At 40.5% G+C, this 26865-nt stretch overlaps 1 protein-coding gene across 1 annotated transcript; it reads right to left on the reverse strand.

The window, feature by feature from the left end:
- Positions 1 to 374: 374 nt before the first annotated feature.
- LOC135463854 (transcription termination factor 3, mitochondrial-like) lies at positions 375 to 8232 on the reverse strand. The gene is made up of 4 exons (XM_064741309.1): positions 7343 to 8232; positions 4711 to 4778; positions 3897 to 3987; positions 375 to 3224 (listed from the first exon to the last, which is right to left on the reverse strand). The coding sequence occupies exons 1-4, from the start codon at positions 8229 to 8231 to the stop codon at positions 2947 to 2949; spliced, it is 1326 nt and encodes a 441-aa protein (XP_064597379.1). The 5' UTR covers position 8232; the 3' UTR covers positions 375 to 2946.
- Between the last annotated feature and the right edge of the window lie 18633 nt (positions 8233 to 26865).

The following is a 26865-nucleotide window of genomic DNA, read 5'->3' on the forward strand; positions in this document are numbered from 1 at the left end:
TACGGCCGGAGAGGAAGCCAGCATGAGCTGGACTTGAACTCCTAGCGACCGCATTGGTGAGAGGCTCCTGGTTATTACGCTGCACTAGAGCCCCCCCAGAATCCAACAGAAGCTGATAATTAGATTCCATATCAGAAATGACGTAATGATGGGTGGGTTGTTTGGGAAATCAGCGCTAACATGTGGTCAGCTTTTTTAAGCTATAAACAAAGTGCCAGTTCCAGTAGAATTTTCTCTTCACACTTAACACCGTGGCTTCAATTACAGAATCAACATAGGTAACAAAATGGGACTAGTGAACTTGAAAATGAATACTGTCGAAGCGTATTCACCGTCACTATAAAATACGTTTATTAAAGCATATAGCTCTTGGACATTTGTGGCAAATTACGTTTTCACAACAACCTACATGTTTATGGATACTAATACTATTTTCCATGCGTATTTTGATGGTAGGAGCTTTATTCATCTGAAAACTATCTAGGTACATTTCTTTTCGTTTGTGGGCAACAACATATACAGCAACATTCTGTTAGCATTCTGTAAAACCAGAGAGAAATCTATGATGACAGCACAACGTAGAGTAGTTTATAGAATAAACCGTCATTACACCTGGGCCTGACCAATCAACTGCAAGATCACAGGATTTAAATTTGTAACTGCGGATTATATAATGTGACACTCCAACGGGACTCCTCAAGGAAACGTTTGTTAAAATCCCAGCCTCACAGAAGACGTCGACTTCGCGAAATGAGTGGATATTAGTGTGCTAAATGTACAAATTTAAATGTACAAACTTAAGTGTACAAATTTAAATGTGTATATGTATATATATTGAAAAAAATCTGTAAATACCTGTATAGTTAAATAAAATATATTAACGTCCTTTCAGGTGACTTATGCATGGTTTCCTTGCGGTTCATTCTTTGAATGGTGTTCAACGCCCTACTCAAGAATTTTTCACTTTTATGAATATGATCAGGTTTACGGGTGTTGGAAATCGGAGTGAACGGAATATTCCACCGCCTTTCGTCTGGTACCGAAGAAATCTCCTGACTTTATAACGCAGTATAAGCTAATTTTTTTTTCATTGTGCAGGCTGAATTTGGTTGGGTACCATTCCAATTGGAGTATCTTTCCTGTGCAATAGCGATTCGGGTTCCAGACAGTTTGACTTGTAAAACACGTATAGACCAGAATACTTGAACAACGTTGCCAGTTTGCCTCGAAGTGTCATCGCGAAGGTAGAAATATTTATTTATTTGTTTATCATAGTGCTTTACGCCGTTTTCAAGAATATTTCTGTTAACGACGGCGGCCAGCATTATGGCAGAAGGAAGCCGAGCAAAGCTCGAGGGAAACCCACGACCGTCCGCGACTTGATGGCAGACAGTTCCACGCGCGACCGGTGAGGAAGCCAGGGTGAGCTGGATTTGAACTCACATCGACCGTATTGTAGAAAGGATACCGAGTCATTCTTCTGGGCTAGAACGCTGACCACTCGACCAAAGATGCCCTCAAAAGACTAACACTAAACAGTTTTGGCCAGAATGAATGTAAGTTCGAATTTTTCTGTTTGTTTTCAGTTGGTTGTGGCTTGTACACTATTTAAGATATTCTGATACCTGTTCATTTAACTGATTAATGCATTGTACAAGACGGCTGTCAGGTTTAATAGTCGGGGAAATCGAGTAATTCAAAGGAGATAACCGCGCTTGGCCAAGTGCCTGATGAACTAAGTCTCTCACAGACAGGGAAGAGCCGGGCACTTCCCCGGAAGATTCACAGAGACAACCGTTATGTGACTGCTTGTTTGATTGATTGATTAATGCCATACTCTCAGTCAAGAGATTTTCACTTACAAGATGGCAGTCAGATTTATGAGCGGAGAAAACACAAGGGCCGTTCCCAACTTGTTGCCACCAACGCCGCTACCAACAATGACCAGGGAGAAATCCACAAAACTTTAAAAGGTTGGCGTATCTTGAAACACTTAGACGATAGTAATATAAAATCACTTTGGTAAGTTTGAGATGTTCGGGACGTGCCGTGATCTATGATAACTCGGTACAAACTGCTTTGATCTCGACAAAAGTCAACAGCAGTCGTTCTGTGGCGGTTTTGAATCGTTACTCATTTCGATTTTGCTGGACAGCCCAGACCCGGATCTTAGACCTGCTGACCGTCGCTCGGACCGGCTTTTAGGCCTAGCCTTTCTGTGTCACTTAAATACGTCAGTCTGTTGTGAGTTTTTCTCGGTAAAAATGTATTTTCTGACTGAGAGATTGACTGGTGCTTAACACCTTGCTCAAGGTGGTAAGATAAACCGTATCGTCTGATTTCGATGCAAACCAGCCATTGATCTTCGCCAGGTAGCCTATCGACAAACCTACTAACTTTAAGTAGCCGCCCAAACAGTCAGATCTTATGTGACCTCGTGGGTCAAGGGCTTTACAGTCACAGAGAGAAAAAAAACTGTTTTCAGGCCAGCAACCCCAACACATCAATGTCTTTAAGACGGCCCGGAAGTTAGATCACATGAACATCCTAGCGTGGCGAAAACAAAATGGCCGGCCATGTTGAAGTATAGGGGAAAAGGCCATCTCTCCCACTCCGCCTGCGATCAGTTTGGCCTGGTTGTACGAAAAAACATCACGCACGCTCTACTGAAATACTCAAACTATCCGAAAAGCTGAAAATTATACAAATCCAACGAATACACTATCGCTGACAGCGATTCAGAAAGCGTCATTTACCTGTAACATAAGGCTGGGAGATAATTTTCCTCACCAACCCCGACTGTTACTATGGAGATCACGTGGTCTCAAACTTCCTTGCCGTCTTACAGAATCACATCTTTCCAAGGCCAAATTATATACAGGGCTCAAATAAATAAAAACACATTTTGAAGCTGACGATTAATGTAATAAAAACACCCCAAAACAATCACAAAGTCTTCAAGAAGTCATTAAAATGTGACACACTGGATTTCGCCACGTGAAAACAAAAATCACGGTCTTTCCCGCTGACCAGCGCTTTAAGAGCGACGTAGTTTGGCTGTTGCGGGTCGTACTGAGCACGTTGGAGATGCTGCAGGTATAGGTGGCGCTGCTTAATCACGTGGAGACGCGTTCGAAATACCTGCGGCCATGTGACCAAGGCTTTGTGCGTCAGTTTCATGTCATTGTACAGGTAATCAAACCTCTTCCCAATCTGGTGTCGATCTGAATTAAGGCAGAAAAAAATCTGATGAAAATATACAAAGACATCAATGCTGGGATTCAACGTGGAAGTAGAAGATTTTTCTCAAAAGTTTCAGTTATTTCAAGTCACACTTATTCCACTTATTATTTTTATAATTTGACTGGTGTTTTTATACAAAACATATGTTTAAAAATGTTATGAAGTGTTATGATGACAGAAAGTCATGTTGGTAAATGGAGGAAATCATGAAGATCAAAGGGGCCTCCGTGGCTCAGTTGGTTAGCGCGCTAGCGCAGCATAATGAGACAGGAGTCTCTCGCCAATGCGGTGGCTGTGAGGTCATGCTGGCTTCCTCTCCGGTCTTATGTGGGAAGGTCTGACAGCAACCTGAGGATGGTCGTGGATTTACCCCGGGCTCTGCCCAGTTTCCTCCCACCATCATGCTGACCGCCGTTCTGTAACTGAAATATTCTTAAATACGGCGTAAAACACCAATCAAATAAATCAATAAATCAAAGTGATCAAAGATCAAAGTGATTAGCCACATAATAGGGGAAACAACTGCACCTAGAATATTTATGTGATGCCCCCTCCTTTGTCAAGCGACATACACGTAGCTAAGCATTGTTTCCCATCACTGAGTTAACAACAAAACTTGCCTGTTGTGAGAATATACGACTGCGCATGCTTACCTGAGAGTAATACCCTGGGGGACGACAAGAAAATCTGCTTCACTTCTGCCTCGGAGAAACCCAGAAAAGTCCGCATGTAAAACTTCACGCTCTGAAAACAGAGCTTCAACTATTAGATAACTTCTCCAATATAATCTAGTTTCTCTAATATATTATTTATCATTTTTCATTAATGATCATTTATTATAATTATCACTGCAGTTTGACATACCATAGATAAATAAAGTAGGCAATGTATAATCAGTCTCATATTGGCACTTCTGATTTTGGGGTAATTCTGTACTTTAAAAGTGTCTTTTTTCCCTGCCAGCCTGCTACTTTTGGTATACAGGTACATGCTTGGTATCAATATGATGGAGCTTGTCTAAGCTTTGGGCAGGTATGAGTTTAAGTACCTGTTAAGAGGACACAAGGAGATAGATGCTAATGAGGCTGCAAGCAATGTCCCCTTGGTGTCCCCAACACTCCCAGCTGCCAGCATAGAAAAGTCCAGATTTTGACAGTCAACCTATGTCAAAATTTTAATGGCTGCTTTCTCACAGACTGGGCCAGGTATGTACCGAAGCATATTGGCCACGGAATGTTTGAGACTGAGTTTAAGCACTAAACGTTAACACTGTCGCTTACAGAAAATTAAATCTGAAATTATATTCAAACTCAAGGAAATGGGAAATGGTATGGTCCTTGATCAGATAAAGTCTGCTTGATAGGAGCTAACTAAGCAGAGTCTCTGTGGTTAATATTAAAGTAGAGAATTGTGTATCAGAGATGCATAAGGTCACCTCATACCAATGTCTCTCAACTCTGCACATACCTTGACTTTGGATGGATCCCAGGTTAACAGTTTAGGGAGTCTGGTAACAACATGTCTCACTTCATCACCTAAAAACCAAGTCAGATAGCCCATAGTGAAGGAAAACCAAGACTTTATTTATTTATTTGATTGGTGTGTTATGCTGTAGGCCTAGTCAAGTATATTTCACTTATACGATGGCAGCCCGCATAATGGTGAAAGGAAACCCAGTAGAGCTCGAAAGAAACAGATGACCATCTGCTGGTTGCTGCCAGGCCTTTCCATGTACAGCCAGAGAAGAAGCCAGCATGATCTGGACTTGAACTCACAGTGACAGCATTGATGAGAGGCTCCTGGATCACTGCACTAGGCTGGCGACGAAAGAAAACCAAGAAATCTATCATACCATTCAAGTATATCCAAATAGCAAGGTTTTCGTTATATTTTTGAGCAGAAAGCTACTTCCGAAAAGTGGCCAGCCACCTGGCAGAAAATTTAGCGAAGTATAAAAATAGGAGCACAAAATAAGTAAATAGGGAAAATAAGTAAATAGGGGAAATAAGCAGACGGCTACCTGCTCAAAATATTGAAAAGTAGCAGGCTGCTGGTAGCTGGTAACTACCTTATTATAAACCCCTGACATAGGTATATATTTATTTATTTTGGAAAAAAAACTGTATTTACTGTATAAAAATGCTTGAATTCTGAGGGTGTCATTTATTGATTAAGTTGATGATGTTGGATGCCAGTTGTGGGAAACTGGATTTTTGGCCTTCTAACAGAGAGTGTGTACTTTACAATTTTTGAGCCCTTTGAGTGCATGTACATGTAATGTGCCTCCTTGTTGCAGGACATATTTCAACTGCTCTTTTATCTAGTGCTGCTTCACTGAGACGACTTACCGAAGGCAAGTAATACGCCCTGCCCTAAGCATTATACTGATATGGGTCAACCAGTCGTTGCACTATCCCCTTCATGCTGAACGCCAAGCGAGGAAGCTACAACTTCCTCTTTTAAGGTTTCAGGTGTGACGCGACCCATGTTTTAATAATAGAAGAAATTAACTTCACACTCATGCAGAAAAAGAGCTATTCCAACACAGAACTTTTGTATTTGAGATCAAGAAGAAACATTTGTGACAACACTGACATCTTACATGTAACTGGCCCCATTGGTTCATCATAGAATTCAAACATTACAAGACAGCATTAACTGATGCTGAAGCAATTGCGGTCTTCCAGCAACCTGAGGATGGTCGTGGATTTCCCCTGGTTTCTTCCCAACATAATGCTGGTCGCTGTTGTATAAATGAAATATTCTTGAGTACGGCGTAAAACACCAAACAAATAAATAAATAAATAAATCAAACAATCGCGAAAAAGAAGATAGGAATGGCACTCCGCTTTTTAATGGCATTTCCAATGAGGCTGACTGGATTTTGGTATGTCTGAGAGTATTCTGTCACTTTGTGTTATAACTTATGAATTCTATTACACATGACATAATGGCAACGCATTAAAAAAAAAACACGTGTCAAATCCAAAAGGGGATATTTTTGTTACACATACATGCAGCAGATAGCAGACTATTTACCTTCTCAGAGAATGTGTACATTATAGTATGTACTGGGGAGGACCCAAATGCACTCACAGTGTCTCAACCGCAATAACCATAATGCAATGATCAATGGCCATGTTCTGGACAAGGGAAGACAATGCATTCTAACACAAAGCATTTGCTTTTCTTAAAAGTTCAGTTTTTGTTTCTCTATATGCAAGTTAAATTATTTCTTAACATATAAAAGTACAATAGGCTTCCCAACCTTCCTCTTGGCACATAAAACTGGCTTAAAGGATTAGTCTCCAGTTTTAGTCAGTGGTGCACTTCATGTGCTTATCTTAGAATATTTATTTTCCTCTCCGGCCGTATGTGGGAATTTCTGCCAGCAGCTTGCGGATGGTCGTGGGTTCACCCAGGCTCTGCCCGATTTCCTCCAACCATAATGCTGGCCGCTGTCATATAAGAGAAATATCCTTGAGTACGGCGTAAAACACCAATGAAATAAATAAATAATATTTATTTACTATTTTTTCCCTCTGTTCGCTTCACAGTATATATATCATTCTATTCCCCCAAGGTATTCTAAATTCATACCTATATGAGAAGACAACCGCATGTTATTGTCTGCATTACTAATAGCCTACGCCTATATAGTAGTGTACCGCGGTCCAAATGGCAGGGCACAAAGCTGGTCCTGGATCAGTCATTACCAGGAAGTTCATTAATGAAATCGCTTCCCAATATCTCTGACCTGTAATATCATAACCACGTCTCTCTAAAATGGGTGGAATTCATTTATTTATTTATCTCATTGGCGTCTCTCTAAAATGGGTGGAATTCATTTATTTATTTATCTCATTGCTGCATTCAAAAATATTTCACTTACGTGATGGCAGTCAGCATTATGATATGAAGAAACCAGGCAGGGCCAGGACCAAACCCACGACCATCCGCAGGTTGCTGGCAGACCATCCCACATACGACTGGGGAGAAAGCTAGCCTTAGCTGGAAATGAACTCAGAAAGATCGCATTGGCAAGAGGCTCCCTAGTCTTTGTGCCGCACTACCACACTAACCCTTACTTTTTACTTACCAGTTAGTTTAAATTTCCTTTGATACACTCCTAAAGTTGCATCAATGTCTTCGATGGACTCGGAAAACATTTTTGGACATTTGGTCACGATTCGCACCACTGAGTCCTCCAGAAAATTCTTCGATCTCAGATAATTGACATGGTTTTGTAAATCTTCCACACAGTTCTTCAGAATCATTGGATTGCGGGTAAGAATTTCTCCAAGGTCAGAGCTAGGTATTCCGATGTCATGAAGATAAAGGAGCACTGGTTGAACATCCCTCTCAAAATCCAAATGTATTAACAAATTTGACCCACTGTGATCTTGCTCGACCACTGACAAGTCTACACCGAGTTTCACCAGATTTGACAACACCTCTGACTTATTCACTAAAGCAGCCAAATTATAAACAGGCTTGACAATGCGCTTGGATGGAAGAGAGTCAGTATCGATTAACTCCCCTTCCTCTGGAAGAGTTATCCCCCCTCTATGGTTAGCTGCAGACCCCTGGGTTTTCGTTTCAAGAGATTTCTGGAACAGTTCCACTTGAGATTTAAATTCTTTTTCAGTCTCATCATTCTCTGATTTTTGATCATGTTGCATTTTCAAATATGAAGCATCACTTCCCAATTTTGGACTGCCCACTTCCATCTCTTTTCCACCTTCTTCTTCATGCTTTTTAACAGCATGGTTCACTGTGCCGTCAGTTGACAGCAACCTTAAAAATTGACCAGAAACAGATGTCCGCAAAGCAACATGGCACGTTTCACCTCTGAGATCAAACACACTCACAGACGTACTAACCAGTGGAAGTCGACTGCTGTCATGGTAACTAGATTGAAACTTCACGAATTTGGGAATCTGTCTCAGGTTTCCAGCGGTCAATCGGCGACACCCTCCGATAAACATATTTTACCTGTAATGAAATTAGATTTATTTGTTTAATGACACATTAATTGCCAATACAAAATTGTGCGCGGCAATTGGAAGAGCGATTTGGTCAGCTAGATGTAAGTGATTTGCATATTCAGGCCGCTATATGTTCTCCAACATTTAGACAATGTCATGCGTCTCTGACTGTAGCTCTAGCAGCCACCATCAGTCAACGTATGCTTGCACTAGGGTATGTTAAGAAATGGAGAAATCATTCATCTTTCATCAAGTACCTGCAAAAGTCCTTTACCTAGAAGTATGCGACTTCCCCATAGCTAGTCTCCACAGCACTTTACACTTTTCTTCCATCTCTAACACATTACGTGACGTATCTGCTCTGCCATGCATTTTTCTTTCGCTCTATGACGCAACAAACATTTCTGAAACGGCTGATGCAGGATGGCGTTCACAAGCGGTTGTGTTGAAATAGACTTTAAAAAAGTAAGACAACGGAAAGTTTAATAAAAGGACAAGAATGTCTTTGATGGGAATTGTTTTGCAGTTGCTTGGAAATATAAAAATTATCAATGCGTTCTTCACAGAACAGCAACACTGATCAGCGAAATTGCAGTTTTCAAATGCGAAGTTTCAGTTTCAAGGTGTGGCCAGTTCTTGTAGCAGCCATTTACAATTAGATTTCCCATGATTCAGTTCACAATATTGGCAGGTGGCGCAAGCTTCTGCAGATGAAACAGCTGCATATTTCCAGATAATGGGACTACTGAAAGCTGGCTTACTCTATGCTGCAATCTGTTCCTCATCAATTCATGAATGGTGGGGTCTCTGACAAGACGTTGAGCAACAATAAATATGGGTGTCACAATATTTCTCAACCAACACTCACTGTACCTGCACTTATTATACAGAGCCTCACTGTTTAAAACTGGTTCAAGACTTTTGCCAGATTTAACCTCTAGCCAAGTCTTCAATTTTATACTTATCATAAAAAAAATGGTGTACCAGTGTATTAAACATGCACTAAAAGTTTTGCTGTTAAACTGTGACTTTGGAGAACCGCATTGGCTGCTGAGTTTCGCTAACCTTTTTAATATAAAATAAGACTCAACACCAGTATTACTTGTCATTGACAAATAGATGTACCAGGTCACTGCTTGTTGTAACGCATTTCCGAAGCTTTATGGCAAGAAACAAGTTTCTTGGCTTCCAACCCCGTCAATTTCATCTGAGAACTGGGTGAAGCTGACCTGCTCGGTACGTTAGTACATTGTTAAATTTAAAGGACAAGACCAAAAATTTTTGACTTGGTTTCAGTTGTCTTTAGACGTTACTTCATAAAGACAAGACCCAGGCACACTTAAATCAGATTTAATTTATGAGATTAATTAAATAATTTCTAAAACGAAAGTAACGCACATGGTGCAAGTAGGGAGAGCAATAACACCACAAAGCTAATGTCCGCATACACTGTGTGGCGATAAAGCGGAGGTGTGCAGCTGGTATGTGCAAAGATATATACACACCCATCATATCAAAGACATTTAATTGGTGAGTGTGTGCTTGGGGTTTAACGTTGTACTTAAAAATTTTTCAGTCATATGATGACAAAGGAATCCTTAGGGTGCATGTAATGTGCCTCCTTGCTGCAGGACGGATTTCCACCGCTCTTTTATCTACTGCTGCTTCACTGAAACACCTTACCAAAGGCAAGTAAGTTGCCCTGCCAGAGCCATTATGCTGATACTAGTCAACCAGTCGTTGCACTATCCCCATCATGCTGAACGCCAAGCGAGGAAATTACAACTTCCTCTTTTAAGATCTTAGGTGTAACTCGACCCAGGACTGACCCTGGATCTACCGCTCCCAAAGCAGACACTCTACCAACTGTGCTATTGGGCTGGTCAAAGACATTTAAGCAACACTTATTCCATCACGTGGACAAGTTGATTGTTGTTACACAGACCTACACCAGGACACAAATCCCATCTTCCTCAGACATGACAGACTCCGTAGCTCACCTGCACTATATAGGCCTTATGTGGACTGGCCGTGTTTTGCCTTCCACATTTTAGCCAGCAATCATTACCCTTGGCATCAGAGTTTTACTAGACATTCAGGTTATTTATTTATTTATTTATTTGATTGGTGTTTTACGCCGTACCCAAGAATATTTCACTTATACGACGGCAGCCAGCATTATGGTGGGTGGAAACCGGGCAGAGCCCGGGGGGAAGCCCACGACCATCCGCAGGTTGCTGGCAGACCTTCCCACGTACGGCCGAGAGGAAGCCAGCATGAGCTGGATTTGAACTCACAGGGACCGCATTGGTGAGAGAATCCTGGGTCATTACGCTGCGCTAGCGCGCTAACCAACTGAGCCATTCAGGTTAAACATACTCAGACTGACATCACTGAACTCCATCACTGTCTCTTTACATTTATATAAACCTCACAGTGTACAGCACAGCGAGGCCCTATTTCATCAGGTCTACTTTCTAGAAGGCCTGACCTGATCGACTTGTATGGATCTGATTTTTTGTCAGCTATATTTTCATGTACATGTGTATCAAGCTTAATATACAGGTTTATAAACAACAATCAACTACATATGTACACCACATGATGTACGTGAGTGATGTGAAAAAGCCTCTGATATAAGAGGCAAAATGCTACAGCACACATCTGCCTCATCGCCACATAGCGTAGCCTACATGCTAACATAGTACTATGTTGTTGTTGCACTGCCTACATGCACCACGTGCGTCATTTCCATTTTATATATTAGTTCAATAATCGGTTATATTAAAACCGATTCAAGTATGCGAGGGTTTCATGTTTACGAAAGAGGATCCAGAAACAAGTGAAACGAAGTCAAAAAATCGTTGGTCTTGTCCCTTAAATCAGGTGTCAGCTTCACTCGGTTAGCTAGCTATTACATGAGACACTTGACTGATAACTGCACCCAAACATCTAAAATTACCCAAGTTTTATCCCAATTACTCGCCCCGGCTCATCAACGCAAGTACATAGTTAAAACCAACACTCCAACAGCATCATTCGCTGACCCAAATACAGAACTATGAATATGACATGTACAACAACAACAAGACACTGACAGTCATAATATCGCCTTAAACTTACACAAAGAGGTGAAAATCTGGAACAAACAAGGGAATAAGCATAGAGATGAATAACGAGTCTGTCACTTCCTCAGTGTGCCATTTCACTTCTAATTGCGAACTCGACAGTGCGACGTTTATCATCTGTTTCCCACGAGGTGAATGTGCGCCAGAAAACATGACCCTGTCAGGAGATTGTCGTGTTAAAAAGTTATACCCTGAAAGGAGTTGATCGTGTTAGCGGCCTGCTGTCGGGTCCCTCTCGTCAGTTTTAGGGATGTACTACTGCAATATTGTAGAGGGGAAAAATATACTTACAGTGGGAACATTTTCAGATTTAGCAGATACTGTTGAAGTTCGTCATCCCACAAACTCATTGCTCCGTGATATGATGCCAATCGCCACAGATATTACAACCGACAGCAAGAGTTGTGTCCCTTTCTCGTCATGTCCCTTAGTTCAGATGTATAGACGATACAGTGTTTACATTAAGAGCTCAACGTGGCCGAGTGGTTATGGTGCTGGCGCAGAATAAAGGCACAGGAGACTAATGCTATCGCTGTGAGTTCAAGTCCAGTTCGTGCTGGCTTCCTCTATGGTCGTCTGTTGGAACAGACGGCTTTGTACTGGGCAGTAATTGTCTCATCTACACTCAAAAGATTAATCTGTTAAATTTAGCAGAAAGTCTGTTATCTCGGTGATGCTAAAATGTATTCTGGTATTGCACGTGTGTTATATTCTGTTAAATATAACACACATATTCTGTTAATGCCACATAATCATTCTATAAGACCAACAGGATATTATGTTGAGTGTGACACAATATTGTGTTTCGATAACACAATAGGCCTACATTCTAGCATCACTCAGACAACAGACATTCTTTTCAATTTAACAGACTTTTTATTTGAGTGTAATTGTTGTTGACAAAGCCACGGATTGATCTGGTTAGTATGATCAACAGTTAGAATTGGTCATAAACGCCGAGTAATGCGTGTAGCTGCGCTCATCACTGCAGGGGATTTCGTGTTGTATTATTCGGTGTACATATTCCGTGTTAAAAGATAGAGTGTGGAAAATTTAATCGACATACTGGTCGGCCAACTCATAAACAGATATCACGTGCGCCGGTCTTAACAAAGCCACGTATAAGTTGTGTAACGAGATGGTGCATATGTTTAATTCATGAGTGTTCAAAGCAATACTAGTTCAATTGTATATATAGTCCTATAGTAGTCACCACTGAGTCAATGCCATACACATAGCACTATAGTTAACACAGGGTTGAATTAACAATATGAGAAAGGTGTAACTACTGGGTGAATGTTGAATACATGACGCCATAGTTAACACAGGATTGAACTCGCAATTTGAGAATAGCGTAACCACTGAGTCAGTGCCAAATACATAGCACTATAGTTAACACAGGGTTGAATTCACAATTTGAGAAAGGTGTAACCACTGCGTCTATGCTGAATACATAACACTATAGTTAACACAGGGTTGAATTCAAAATATGAGAAAGGTGTAACTACTGAGCCAATGCCGAATACATAACACTATAGTTAATACAGGGCTGAATTCACAATTTGAGAAAGGTGTAACCACTGAGGAAAGTTGAATACATGACGCCATAGTTAACACAAGGTTGAATTTAGATTTTGAGTAGTGTAACTAGTGAGTAAATGTGGAAAATCGTTTAAGTAGAGCTGAAATGTGTTCACATTTTTTCTTTTTCTACTAAAAGTATACACAAATAATAACAGGAATATATTTGTGCAAAACTTGCAATATGCATGATGTTTCGAAAAAACGTGCGTTCACCAGTACGATCGGGTTTACATGCATGCAATATGATCAATATTATCAGCAAATATAAACACTCTCAAAGATCTCTTAGGGCACAACCGATCTACCAAGGAGTAGATTCGAACTCGCAAGAGTATAAGTTCAAGGAGTGATTGGTTGATTGGTATTTTACGTTGTAGTCAAGAATATTTGACTTATACGACGGCGGCCAGCTTATGGTTGGAAGAAACCGGACAGAGCCCGAGGGACACCCACGACCATCCGTAAGTTGCTGAAAAAACCTTCCCACGTAGGCCCTACGGCCGGAGAGGGAGCCAGTTTGAGTTGGACTTGAACTCACAGCGAACGCGTTGGTGAGAGGCTCATGAGTCATTGTGTCGCGCTGCCAAGCTAACTTGTCGACCACGGAGGTCCCCGACTTAGGAATATATAGTTTCTCTCTACTTAAAGGCTTTAATTCTGCAGAACTTCTCTTCCATTCGATCAAACCAAATGTCTTACTAAATTCAGTAGGGGTGGGGGGGTGGGGGGGGGGGGTCCCACTTAGCGACTCTATATGAGTGGTCAAGATGAAAGCACTTATAAGACATCACCGTACAGTCCGATATTTTAAAACGTTTTACTCTGATAAAATTGGAACAAAAGATGATCTGTGTTGCAGGACAGTCTTTAATTCGTTTTCATGTGATGGTTACTTCATTTGTAATGTTTTTTTACCCTTAATCCAAATGCTGCGTGACAAATGTACACGTATCAGATTCAGGATATCCGTATTAAAAGCGAATAAACGAATCATAATTAAGTAACTGAATGATTGATTGAGTGGTTCATAGATGATTGACTAACACTATACACAACAACTCCTCACTTACCTTCAGACGGAGCAACCTGCTGGTGATTGTGGGTTTCCCCCAGGCTCTGTCCGGTCTCCTCCCACCATAATTCGGAGATCTGGAGGAAAACACTGCTGTTCGCCAGAACACTGACTCAAGGCCTCAGCCGAGTGTTCGAACATGCCACTTCACTGGTCATAGACTTCGTCGGTGGTAATAAGTGTCGTCGGTGGTAATAATTGTCGTCGGAGTTAATAAGTGTCGTCGGTGGTAATAAGTGTCCTTGGAGATAATCAGCGTTATTATTGGTAATAAGTGGTTGACACATCTCCTTAATTCTAGGAGAATTATATTACACTGAATTCGCTTTGTGGGTAAAATACGCCCGTTTGAATGGAATGCAAAGTGCGGTTATTGTAGTTTCAAAAGCAAACAAAAGCATTAACGAACCAAAAAAAAAAAAAGACTCAGACAGCCGACCAGACAGAGACGAGAACAAAACCGATTTTTGTTGCTCATGGTAGCTTTAGGGCACCATACTTATACCACTAGCCGTGAGTGGGAAGGTCTGGCACCAACCTGCGGATGGTCGTGGGTTTCCACCTGGCTCTGCCCAACTTCCTCCCACCATAATGCTGGCCGCCGTCGTATAAGTGAAATATTCTTGAGTACGGCCTAAAACACCAATCAAACAAATAAATACTGGTAAATTATACCACTAGCGCTTTTTTCCCTTAATCAGGAAACCCAGAAATAAGTCGTTATGACTTGTGTGTGGATAACAATGTTACTGGTTTACTGGCGTTTGTGGGAGCGGGATATAGCTCAGTTAAAGATTGACCAAAGATTGCTTTCGTGCAAAAAAAGACAAGCCTACATGAATGCTTTTAACGAAACCTATACCGATCTATCAGCAAATTGCACATTACGGAATAAAGTATAAACTTTAACATCGAAAACTTTCAGCAAAAGAAGGTTTGTACCCTCTGTAAAATTGTTTTATTTAAGAAGTCAATCACAACGGTGGCTATCAAGACTACGCTCTATATATTTATTTATTTGGGGTTTACGCCGTCCTCAAGAAAATTTCACTTATGGCGACGCCGACCAGCATTTTCGTGACGCTCTATATAGGAAGGAGACAATGGGTGACCTTCCCCGCATGACTTGAAGTAAAGGTGTGTCGTATTTATTTATTTGATTGGTGTTTTACGCCGTACTCAAGAGTATTCTCACTCCCATTAGGCGGAGGCGGAACTAGGCGGAGCCCTGAGGAAAACCACAACCGCCCGCAGTCTGATGCCAGACTTTCTCACGCACGTATGACAGGAGAGCAAGCCTGCATGATCTGGACTTGAACTCACTGCTATTGCCTTCTTCTTATTGTTCTCTTTCACAAAAAATCCAAAAATATGGAAGATCACATTTCAACTGACTTTTGGCACTCTTTCATCTGAACTTTAAATAATTTTTACGTTTTCTCCACCTTTAAGCAGTGACCGGGTCACCATCAGGCTGAAATATTTATAGTTTATATTCATTTTTTTTATTGGATCGCGCATGCTCAGGGAACTTATCATGATATTTTGGCGCCGGACTTAATCAATAACTGGTTTATCAATTCATGCTGAATGCCGAGCGAGTATTGACTACTTATTTATTTATCTATTTGATTAGTGTTTTGCGACGTAGTCAAGAATATTTCACTTATACCACAGCGGTCAGCACTATGGTGGAAGGATACTGAAAAGAGCCCAGGGGAAATGCAGGACCATCCGCAGGTGGTTGCAAGACCTTCCCACATACGGCGGGAGGGGAACTGACGGCAACCGCATTGGTGGGAAGCTGCAGGGCCATTGCCCCGCACTGGCGTGCTAACCCTCTCGGCCACGTAGGCCCCAGGATTGACTATTGTCTGATTGACTATATTAGCGTAATATACATATATTATTGTCAATTTTGAAGACCTAAGGATGACCCAACTTCGTTTAAACCCCGGTTTCTTTCACTAAGCAATCGTCTACAGGTTGAATTGATGATTGAGCCGATTTTTGGTTTTTAAGAAGAAAACTATAATACGAAAAGCAAAATCGCATGCAGCTTTAGCAATCGTTAGATTTCGAATCTCATCAAAAGACGTTAAAGGACGAGGATACATATAATCATTAAATAAATTAATTGAGTAATAATTATAAGGCTATGATAACATTGTTTTTATGTTATCCTGTGTATAGCTAAAATTATGTCCTTAAATCCATAAGCGTGATCGTTAAAAAACTACAATAAACACTTCTGGTGTAACAGATTGTCTTAATGTTACAAGAAAAAATGTCGATATATCTATCGGTGTACTCATTTTCGAGGTCAGCTTGTTCGGTCGTATTACCCCAACTTGAATGCATCAAGACCTCCCTTTTCTTTTTCAAAGAACCAGAAATACGCAACCGCGTATGCAGAGACCTATAGCTATTCAAAAAAGAAGACATGTCCCACAATTGAGGTCAGAGTCCAGGCAAAGTACACAATGGTCATTGAGAATCAAGTACCAAACAGGAACGGGTTCTTGAAACAGCTGATTTCTTTAACAAAGATATGGGCGTCGTAACTGACACAGATTCTTCAGGGCTAAACTGGCTTCAGCCGGGGGCTGCTGGGGGCTGCCGGGGGTAATGAAAAGAAAGTTTCGCATTACTGACCCAGAGGACTATTTTAAGGTGCAAGCCGGTGTAACGGTCGCACTAGGAGTCCGAGGGTCACGTAACCTAGAGTTCTTTTGAGCATATGATTTTTCTTACCATACTCAGTCATTTTTTGTTAAGCTTAACTAAAAAGATCGTATCAAGAACGACTGAAACGGTATTCTGCATTGCCAACACGAACCTTCCTATACAACACGTCAATGAAATTCAATCTAGTATATATAATGATTTAACATTTTGTTACTGAAGGAAGAGTATAGTTCAATAGATGAGAATCTAAGGAGACTTGAAAAACTGCTTCTTTCACTACAGCTCCGCAGCACTCAAGAAAAAAATAGAAACAAATTATCTCGGAAATCGAGCGAAAGAAAAAGGGAAGAAAACCTAAAACATAATATATCGGTGGGATGTAATTAAAATATAATTAACATTTTGACTCCGTTCTTACATGAATAAGTTATGATAACTGAAAACAAGCCATCAAAATGTTATAAAAACTGTCCATAAACCACATTACTAGATATCGTTCTCAGGCTTTTTCGATTTTCTACGCTTGCGCGAACTGTGATATTTAAGTGGCATGGATAAGCCGCTTCGGTATTCATTCTGTAATTATACCTATAAACTTAATTATAGGCCTATAAACTTGCACTTTGTGGACAAATGTTTGTGCATATATCTATATGTTTCAGTTTATTTGTAAGTAAACAAGCAATTCTTTTACATATATTTGTATAATCTTTTGTTGTATAGACTATTTCTTTCGCCCATATTCAGCTCTCTGTAAAATCAGGCATACTCGCTACCATATTTGTCTTTTTGTCAGCGACTCGTAACAACACAAGCTCTACACATGGATGTGTTGGGAGTCTATAATATTGCAAGGAAAGTAAATTTAGAACGTAAGCTCGGTTTAGACGGCAACAACCAGTTGCCTCGGGTGACGTAATAAGTAATAAAAAAACAGTGGGATACTGGATATTGGGTAGAGTTCAACATGTTTTGATGTAGGGCGACAGTTACCGAAACTGCTATCGATTTAACTGACCGGCCCGGATAGCACAGTTGGTAGAGCGTCCGCTTCGGGACCGGTAAATCCAGGATCAATCCTTGATCGAGTCACACCTAAGACTTTAAAAGAGGAAGTTGTAACTTCCTCGCTTGGCGTTCAGCATGAAGGGGATAGTGCAACGACTGGTTGACCCGTATCAGTATAATGGCTCGGGCGGGGCGGCTTACTTGCCTTCGGTAAGTCGTCTCAGTGAAGCAGCACTAAATAAAAGAGCGGTGGAAATCCGTCCTGCAACAAGGAGGCACATTATACGTACATGCACCCTAATGATTCCTTCGTCGTCATATGACTGAAAAATTGTTGAGTACGACGTTAAACCCCAAGCACTCACTCACTCGATTTAACTGTAAACCCTGTTACTGACACTACCGTTGCTCTTTCCCCTTCATGCTGAACGCCAATCGAGGAAGGTACTTCCTCTTTTAAAGTCTTAGGTGTCTCGACCCAGGATTGATCCTTGATCTACCGCTCCCGAAGCGGACTCTCTACCAACTGTGCTATCTGAACCTGTCGTTTAGTACGAAATAGCCTTAATAAATGAATGAGCAGAGCCAAGGGGAAACTCATAACCATCCGCAGGTTGTTGGAAGACCTTAATACGTACGACCAGCATGAGCATCATCGTTTTCATCATCCAGTTCAACGACAACTCGATTCAGTACTAGTCGATATTTGGTTGGCCACACCAGCAAAAAAACGTTTCACAGTTATACAAATAATACTCCAATCACAAAACACATAACAGATATTCCCATCACGAAAACGCATTAAACTCATTCATAATTACAGCATGATTTCTAACCAAGCCGAAAAACATGCTCGTGTCGCGTTTTGATACTATATGTATATCGTCCAGGACGGTCTTATTAAAACTGGAACTAAAGTACATAAAGTTTCAAATGGCTACTACTTCACCGACTGACCCAGTTATTAGCCTAGTTTTTCACGTTGTCCCCACTGCTTCAGTCCAACTCCACTGACTATATGTGCTTCAGTTGTATTTCTGAATAAGTCTGATCTCAATGATATCGATTGATATATACGGCCCTATAAATGCGCTATCAAAGGAAATAACCAAATATTTTCACATTTGAATTGGGAAAGATCACAAGGTATCTTAATTTACTTTTTCTTCGTAGCTAACAAGATGCGCGTGAAATCATAATTTTTTTTGTTATGTATGTTTCAGGGAGCACCGTTGATTACGCATGATAATCAAAATATTTATTTCAGTTGTGCTTTGATTGTAATTGTTCATATATCCATGCCCAGTGGCGATGCAATCGGCCAAACAAGTATTTCACAGTTCAAAGCCCAATATATACTGTCCCTTAGGTGTATGTTACTATGTGACGGTAGGGACCAGTTTAACACAAACCGTTGTCGTAATTACTGGGCTGCGCATGTTTCTGGCAGCGCTGCTCCCTATAATTTCATGTGAACCTACCGCACTCTTCCAAAAATGTATTATCAAATCCATTAATCCATATTTCACTTATACGACGGCGGCCAGCATTATGGTGGGTGGAAACCGGGCACAGCCCGGGGGGAAACCCACGACCATCCGCAGGTTGCTGGCAGACCTTCCCACTTAAGAGATGCTGGACGCTCTGTCCATGTTTACTTACAAGAGAATTACACTCATTGTAAAAACTCGTATATAGCTTTTTCCTGAAAATATTGACAGATTGTCAGACATCTGGAAATGAAGACTCGCTAAAGGGAGTTTCCAGATGTGGATTCAAACCAGAATCAGACCAGTATTGAACGGATAGTAATTGTATCCATTGCACACTAATATGTACTTAATAAAACGAAAATTAAACACAATTAACGGTCATAATAAAACGAAAATTAAGTACAATTAACGGTCATAATAAAACGAAAATTAAGTACAGTTAACGGTCATGATAAAAAGAAAATTAAGTATACAATTATCGGTCATAATTTTTCACGAAGTTCACGAATAGGTACTATATGAAGGCAAGGGCAACATTAAAAATAACCCGTTGTGGTAATCGCTACGCTGTCCAAGGCCATGATGTGCATAGAGTTTGATCCAAATTCATTCGTAGGTATTTCCATGAAGTTACGTAAACACAGACAGAAAGAAAGCCGAACAGGTAGGCAGGCAGACAAAACAGAAACATAAATAATAAATAAAACGGGAAAAAACACAACCACCTTTGACGGTTTTGTGAGTAAGGCGATAAATATCAGCAAGATAGATCGATAAATAATAGACTCAATACAATTATAAACACATAAAGCAATATTATATTGTTTTCTCTGAGTATTAAATCAACAATTAGGTTGAGTATTCAGTATGAATTTACACCATGTTTTCATATGGCACGCCTTTTTCACTTTTTTTTATTCAGTAAAATACGTCTGTGTGTTGCACTGGCCCAGTCCTTTAGTACTAAATCAGTTGTCTATGCTCGGTACTGGGCTTAGTCACCTATGCTGAACTGAGAGGCGTGTACCACAATAGTTGACCTGGATCTCGTTTCCACGAACCCTTGAAACACAAACCTAAGACGCCTTTATTAAATTGGATCAACCCTCTCTCTCCTCTTTGGTCTGTCTATCCACTAAAGTGCGTACAAGTAGGTAGATTGTACTACCATCCTCGAGGGGACGAGCTTTATGCATGTGTCTTGGTGAAACTGGAATAGATTATGTGTAACTCAATTCCTTGAGCTAAAAAGACATGCGCGTGTGGCGAGGTACATGTGAACGGCTCTGCATACGGCACGGGGTAGAAACAAGATCTATTGAAAACCTAACTCAGGTTTTTCTGTTTTCTTTTTAATAACTCGGACACTTGACCATGAAAGGATAGCTCAGGGCTTTTCCTAATCCATTTGGATTTATTTCCTTTCGTTCTGTGGGCTATTTTCAACCCGTTAAACCTCACCGGTTCAATGCCACCAAATTTTGTGCGTGGGTTATATTGTATTTTAAGAAATTCTTGAAATGAATTTGCTATCTTTAAAACTAGTAGAAAATTTAAATACTAAACAAATTATCATTGAAAACAGTATGCATTTCCCTGCAGGTGGATGCCCTAAAAAATTCTAATATGTACCTCAAACTGATAAATTATAAATAAAGTCAGCGCCAAAATCCGTTGTGGGCGACACTATTTTGCCTAAGAACCAGTCCTGAAGGCTTCTGTGTTAGGACGAGAATTGCCGTCGGAAATCGTCGAAGTTCAGTTCGTACATTTACGGTAGAACTCTTACTCCCAGAAGGTAGCGAACAGTACAGTACTCGGAGTGTTGTCCGAGTTTACACGAACAAGCGGGCAGTTTAGCGATTCTCACTGGCTGACTGGCTGAGATGCACCCCCCTCCCCCCAAGAGCATAAATTACAGGGTGTTAAAGATGGAGGACGAGATGGACTCAGTGATTTATGCCAGCTTTGCCGTTTTTCTCACGTGTATGGTGAGGAAAAATCGCAAAATTATGCAACAGGCGCCACCAAATAGAAAAAATGTGCCCTTTTCAACCTAAAGTATCATGTTTTTAGTTTTCCTCTGCTTTAAGCTCCTGTGTATGTTGAGATTTTTTTCGGCCCTTGCACTTACTGCGGAAATGATGGATTAAGATTTGCTACCACATTTATGGATATGATTGGCGAATAATGAACAAACGGCGAAGGGTTAATTCCGAAAATAATTGAAATCAAAAATATTTTTTTAGCTGCAATGGTAGCTAAAACGTTGTATTTTAAAAACCCAGGCGTACTCATTACTTATCAGCTGGTTGTACGATCATTTGAGAATGTCTTAATATTGCGCTGATCAGATTTGCCTCGTGGCTATGATAAAATTTGATCTAATTTCCACAAAGTACCAAGGCTTAGGTGATCTAAAGCATAATCTTGAGACAGACATACGGACAATGGTAAAGCACGTGTGACATAGCTGGTTTAATACTGACAGCAGTATCTTTTCTTATCAATCGATGAAATGCGGTTTTCTGACTGGTAGGGCAGGGATGGAGGGTTGGGGATGGGGGTTTATAAACATGAAGTGTCTGTTCGAACAGAGTATGATTAATCTAATATAAGAGGGCACTCTTCATAATTATTGCAACGTGGATTATCTCACAATATAATATTACATCATCTGAGATACAAAAATGTAATTCTATAATATTTTCATGAATTATTTCTTTTCAGAACTGTCCACGACCTAATTTCTGTGGTACATTTTATATTTAAATAAACTTGGTTACATGTATAACAAATGTTGGTATTCCATTTTATATTCAATTAAACTTAGCTTCTGACTTACATTTCACGTTACATTAAACTTAGTTATTCCAAATTTCTGTCGCACATTTCCGTCTCGCCGTTATGGGTACACCCGACCCGATATGCTTGACTGACCGATCTTAATTCGTAATAAGTTAATCATGCGTAAAAATGCCACAGTCCCATGCAACGACCGCACCGACCACCAGTGCATTATTATCTACTCGACTGTATTTAACCACGTGAAGACTACAGGCTACAGGCCTACCTAGGATAATATTAGGTGGATGAGCTATCATTGATACGCTATAAATGTATACAGGGATTATCATATCTATTTTTGTGAAATAAACTGATTCAAATTAAACTCTATATACAAATAAGGGCGGACGTGAAGGGCGGACGTGTGGGAGCATAAATGTAGGGCACTGTTATAGCTGTGGGTCGATTGTCACTATACCTGAAAGCCGGGAGGGGGTCGTGACCACGTGGTCTTTCAGTCGTTAGGTCATCCAAACCCCTAACAGGGAAGATCGGATGCCTAATTTCTCCAGAGCCCTTACTGCAGATTTAAGCAGATATGCTTAAATTATTTGATGTGTTAAACTAGCATTTTATAGATGCTCCACGACCATGAGAGGGCATAATAGTTTACGCCGTTTTGTAGGGGTAAAAAGGTGAGGTATGGGGACTAAAGTTTGCTTAAACCATGCATGGTGTCAGGGGATATATAAGTTGCTACGTGTTAAGTATTTGCACGAACAGTCAGAATAAACCTTAACATAGATAAAAGTGAATTCAAGGTTAGATGTGACCATTTGCAAATTATCGCACTGTCTTCGCTGCTCTGGTTCTACTCATTGTGCGGTCATCTTTTACACTGTGGTGTATTTCAAGTGCGTACAAACGAGCGTTATGTGGTGATGGAATCTGGCCTTGTTCTACTCTCCCTGCTGTCGTCTTTTACACTGTGGTGTATTTCAAGTGCGAGCAAACGAGCGTTATGTGGTGATGGAATCTGGTCTGGTTCTACTCTCCCTGCGGTCGTCTTTACACTGTGGTGTATTTCAAGAGGGAAAAACGAGCGTTATGTGGTGATGGAATATGGTCTGGTTCTACTGTCCCACACCAATCTGTTGCAAGACTGAAACCACAGCAGCGACGACGGTCAGCAGCTGACAAATGGTCACACATAACCCGTGAAATACAGCCTCTTACCAATTTATCTCAGTTAGGGTTTTGTTCTAACTGTTCATGAACGTGCATAAATAGTAGCAATTTACACGCTTCCTACCATCGTGGGTTAAGCAGAATTAGGTTAAAAAAAACAATGCAGTGATGTTAGAGGCAGTTTATTAGACGTTACTTGCCTAAAATTACTCAAAATGTTGAGTTTTCATCCCGTTTTAACATACAATCACATTAAAACAAAAGCCCAACTGATATTTTCAGCACATGTTTTGCACTAACAACTTGTAAACTTAAAACAATTGCCTGCTTCTCTTCACGCGATTCCGTCCTAAATGTCTCACATTACATACATTTTCTTAGATATGTGGTGCTTTGTGTTTAACGTTGCCTCGCAAATTGCCCTTGTGGATATTGACCAAGAAGGTTCATTATGAAACATTAGTATCCGCCACAAACAGCTGTCCTTCCTCAGATGCTTGACAAACATCTTGATTCCATTTCACAGAAAAGCCAACAAAAGTTGGATTTGAACCTACAATCTCGTGGTTCGATGGCTGAACATCTTGGTATATTTTCAGACAGCGTCAATCGTTTCATGTAAATATTTATTAAATATGACGACAACACATACAGTACACATGAGTAGTTCTACAACAGTGAATTGTATTTAGCATCGTTGCATTTCATTTCTCTGATTCTACTTAAGCCATTGTGCTATTTTTAAACATTTACATGAACAGTTAGAATAAAACCCTAACTGATGTTAACCGACAAGAATCCAGATTTCACCGGTTACGTGTGACCATTTGCAAACGTCCACACTGTCGTCGATTGTCATCTAGTGCATGTTGACAAGAGCTTTTAATTTATTTACTTATCATGTTTTTTTCTTTATTTAATTTCTTTTTTTTATTAATTATTTAGTAATTCATTTATTTTTTCAAGGTTTAACGTCGATTTCAGCTTTATATATTGGGTCACAACGATGTTTATTTGCGACAAGGCAGAGTTAACTCGGAGGGACGCCGTGTTCCAGAATATGGCGTAGACATTGACCTGATCTATAGATGAAAGCCATTGGTCACATTTTGCTCCCATTCATTTCTGTTGTTATATTAACCCTCTGTTTCCGACTCAACCTGAGCTATAGTTTATTTAGGTCTTCCTCTGATCACCATTGTAATACTAAATCCAAAGCCAGTTGCGAAAAAATATGCATATATTTTAGTACCACCAAACTTGAAGTTAAGGTTGAGGAGTGGCCTTACTAAAACATTAGGCCGAGGTTCAGGCACCCTCCAAGACCTAGGAAGCTCCGAAAAACCATATTGCTTTAGATGGGATTCGTGTCCGTTAATTCTGAAGACTTCACACTGCGAGTTTGGGGGTCAAGCATATCAAGCACCAAAGCTTGGACAATGAAAATCTCGTGTCGACTGACCTCCCCCCCCCCCCCCCCCACTCCTCACACACACACATTTGTCTTCAGGACACTATTATGTAAGCTCCAGAGGATTGTAGAAGATTCTACAATTATTTGGCTAAGGAGATACCCAGTAACCGTAGAGATTATATTCATAGAGATAATAGATATCACACTGTCGCTCTGCTTCAAGATTGTGTCTAACTGCACTTAACCCGGTCTTGGGGCTGTACAGTTGTCGTGTTTAATTAGATCACGCCGTGGGATATATGAACAGTTGCAATGAAAGCGCAAATGAGATACATATTTTGTTATCGAGAAGTCACATTTTAGCATGTTACACGATTTGAATACTGATTTCACTCAGTCACCTAGAACATGCCTTGCGTCTTTCCTACATCATTAAGAATTGTTCACAGCTTCTCTTTGTATGATTCAGTCCTACTTTTGTACTTCAAATACTTTCTTTTTTGGTAAAATTTGTGTTAAACATCGTTTTGGGAATGGGTCTCGCGATTACTGACCCGGAACGTCCTTATTGGTTACGTCTGGTATACAAATGTCTGTTTGGACGCATAGATTGGTAATTTTGATCAACTCATGGGGTGAATATTTACCTGTCCTAACTGGACTTGGATACAAGCCGGATTGATAACGGTCCTGTTGTAACGCGTAAGAACCACATTACAGTTTGCCCACATGCAAAGCTTGGAATAAACAGAGGCCTAAATAACTTAGGAGAGAACTGCTTTAAGAGATTGAGCTATTTACTTAAATCGTACTTCAAACTTGAAAAAGTACGTGGGCATTTGTTACTTGAATCGTACGTGGGCATTTGTTACTTGAATCGTACGTGGGCATTTTGGTATTTGAATCGTAGGTGGCCATTTGGTATTTGAATCGTACATGGGTAGGTCATTCACTAATCTGCGGTTGATCATGGGTTCCCCAGGCTCTGCCCTGTTTTCTCCCATCATAATACTAGCAGCCCGTCGTATAAATATTCTTGACTACGGCGCAAAACACCAATAAAATAAATAAGTAAATATTTATTTATTTATATTATGGAGCCATTCTCCATATTTTTAAAAGTGTAAAAAATGCATTCTTAAAAGAGCTCAATATTAGACGTTGAATGGCTAATTAAGTAGTTAAATACATGTGTTGTATCCGCCGAACAGCAAAAATCTGGTCAGCGATTTCATAGATGAGAGTTACCAAGTACACAACACACTCACAAGCGTGATCGGACAAATACAATACAAGGACAACCTTGATGTGGTAGGCAGTCAACACGTGAACATGGGGTGCTACGATCAAGGTCATTTGCTGTCAATTTAACATCGACAAAGTATTTCAGGTTTTGATAAAATAAACAATTGTCATCAGGAAGTAAGTAGGTGACCTGGGTTAAGGATGACGTTGGAAGAATTTTGCAAGTTACATATAATATATAATGTTAGCTGTATATTACTTATAATCAATGATGTATTTATTTGATTGGTGCTTTACGCTGTACTCAAGAATATTTCACTCATACGACGGCTGTCAGGATAATGGTTGGAGGAAACGGGAAGCGGACAGGGTTAAACCCATAACCATTCACAGATTGTTGCAAGACCTTTCCACGTACGGCGGGAGAGGAAAACCATATAATCAGTGAGGAATATGAAACAAAAAACTACAGCACTGGGAGCAAAACCAGTGTCCGTTCAGGCACAGAATAATTTCGGAATCAAATGTCTATTATTTTTTCTTCGGCATTCAAAAGAAAGAAGAAACGCAAAACCCAAATATCAATGTAAATTTGATGTTATTCAAGGACGTGTAGATCAGCGGAAAACAAAGATACATGAATGAAATTTTGTGGAGCAATGCATTGCTATGTTGTCCATATTTCAGGAGAATAACACAGTCAGTCATTACAGCTGTCCACCAGGTGGTGTTGAAGTCAGTACCTCGTATGACCACCTCCAGCTGCCACCACTGCCCGACATCTCCTGGGTACAGATCGAATCAGTAGTTGGATGTTTTGTTGTGGAATCCTTCTCCATTCCTCTTGCAGCATGTGGAACAACTGTTGACGATTCTGTGGTGGAATACGACGTCGACGCACCCGTCTATCGATCCGATCCCAAAGGTGTTCGATTGGGTTTTAGATCCGGGGATTTGGAGGGCCAGGGAAGGGTATTGATGTTGTTATTGGCCAGGTAGTCCACGGTGGCACGTGCTGTGTGGGGCC

Source organism: Liolophura sinensis, chromosome 3, assembly GCF_032854445.1.
Source record: "Liolophura sinensis isolate JHLJ2023 chromosome 3, CUHK_Ljap_v2, whole genome shotgun sequence".
Classification (NCBI taxonomy): Eukaryota; Metazoa; Mollusca; class Polyplacophora; order Chitonida; family Chitonidae; genus Liolophura; species Liolophura sinensis.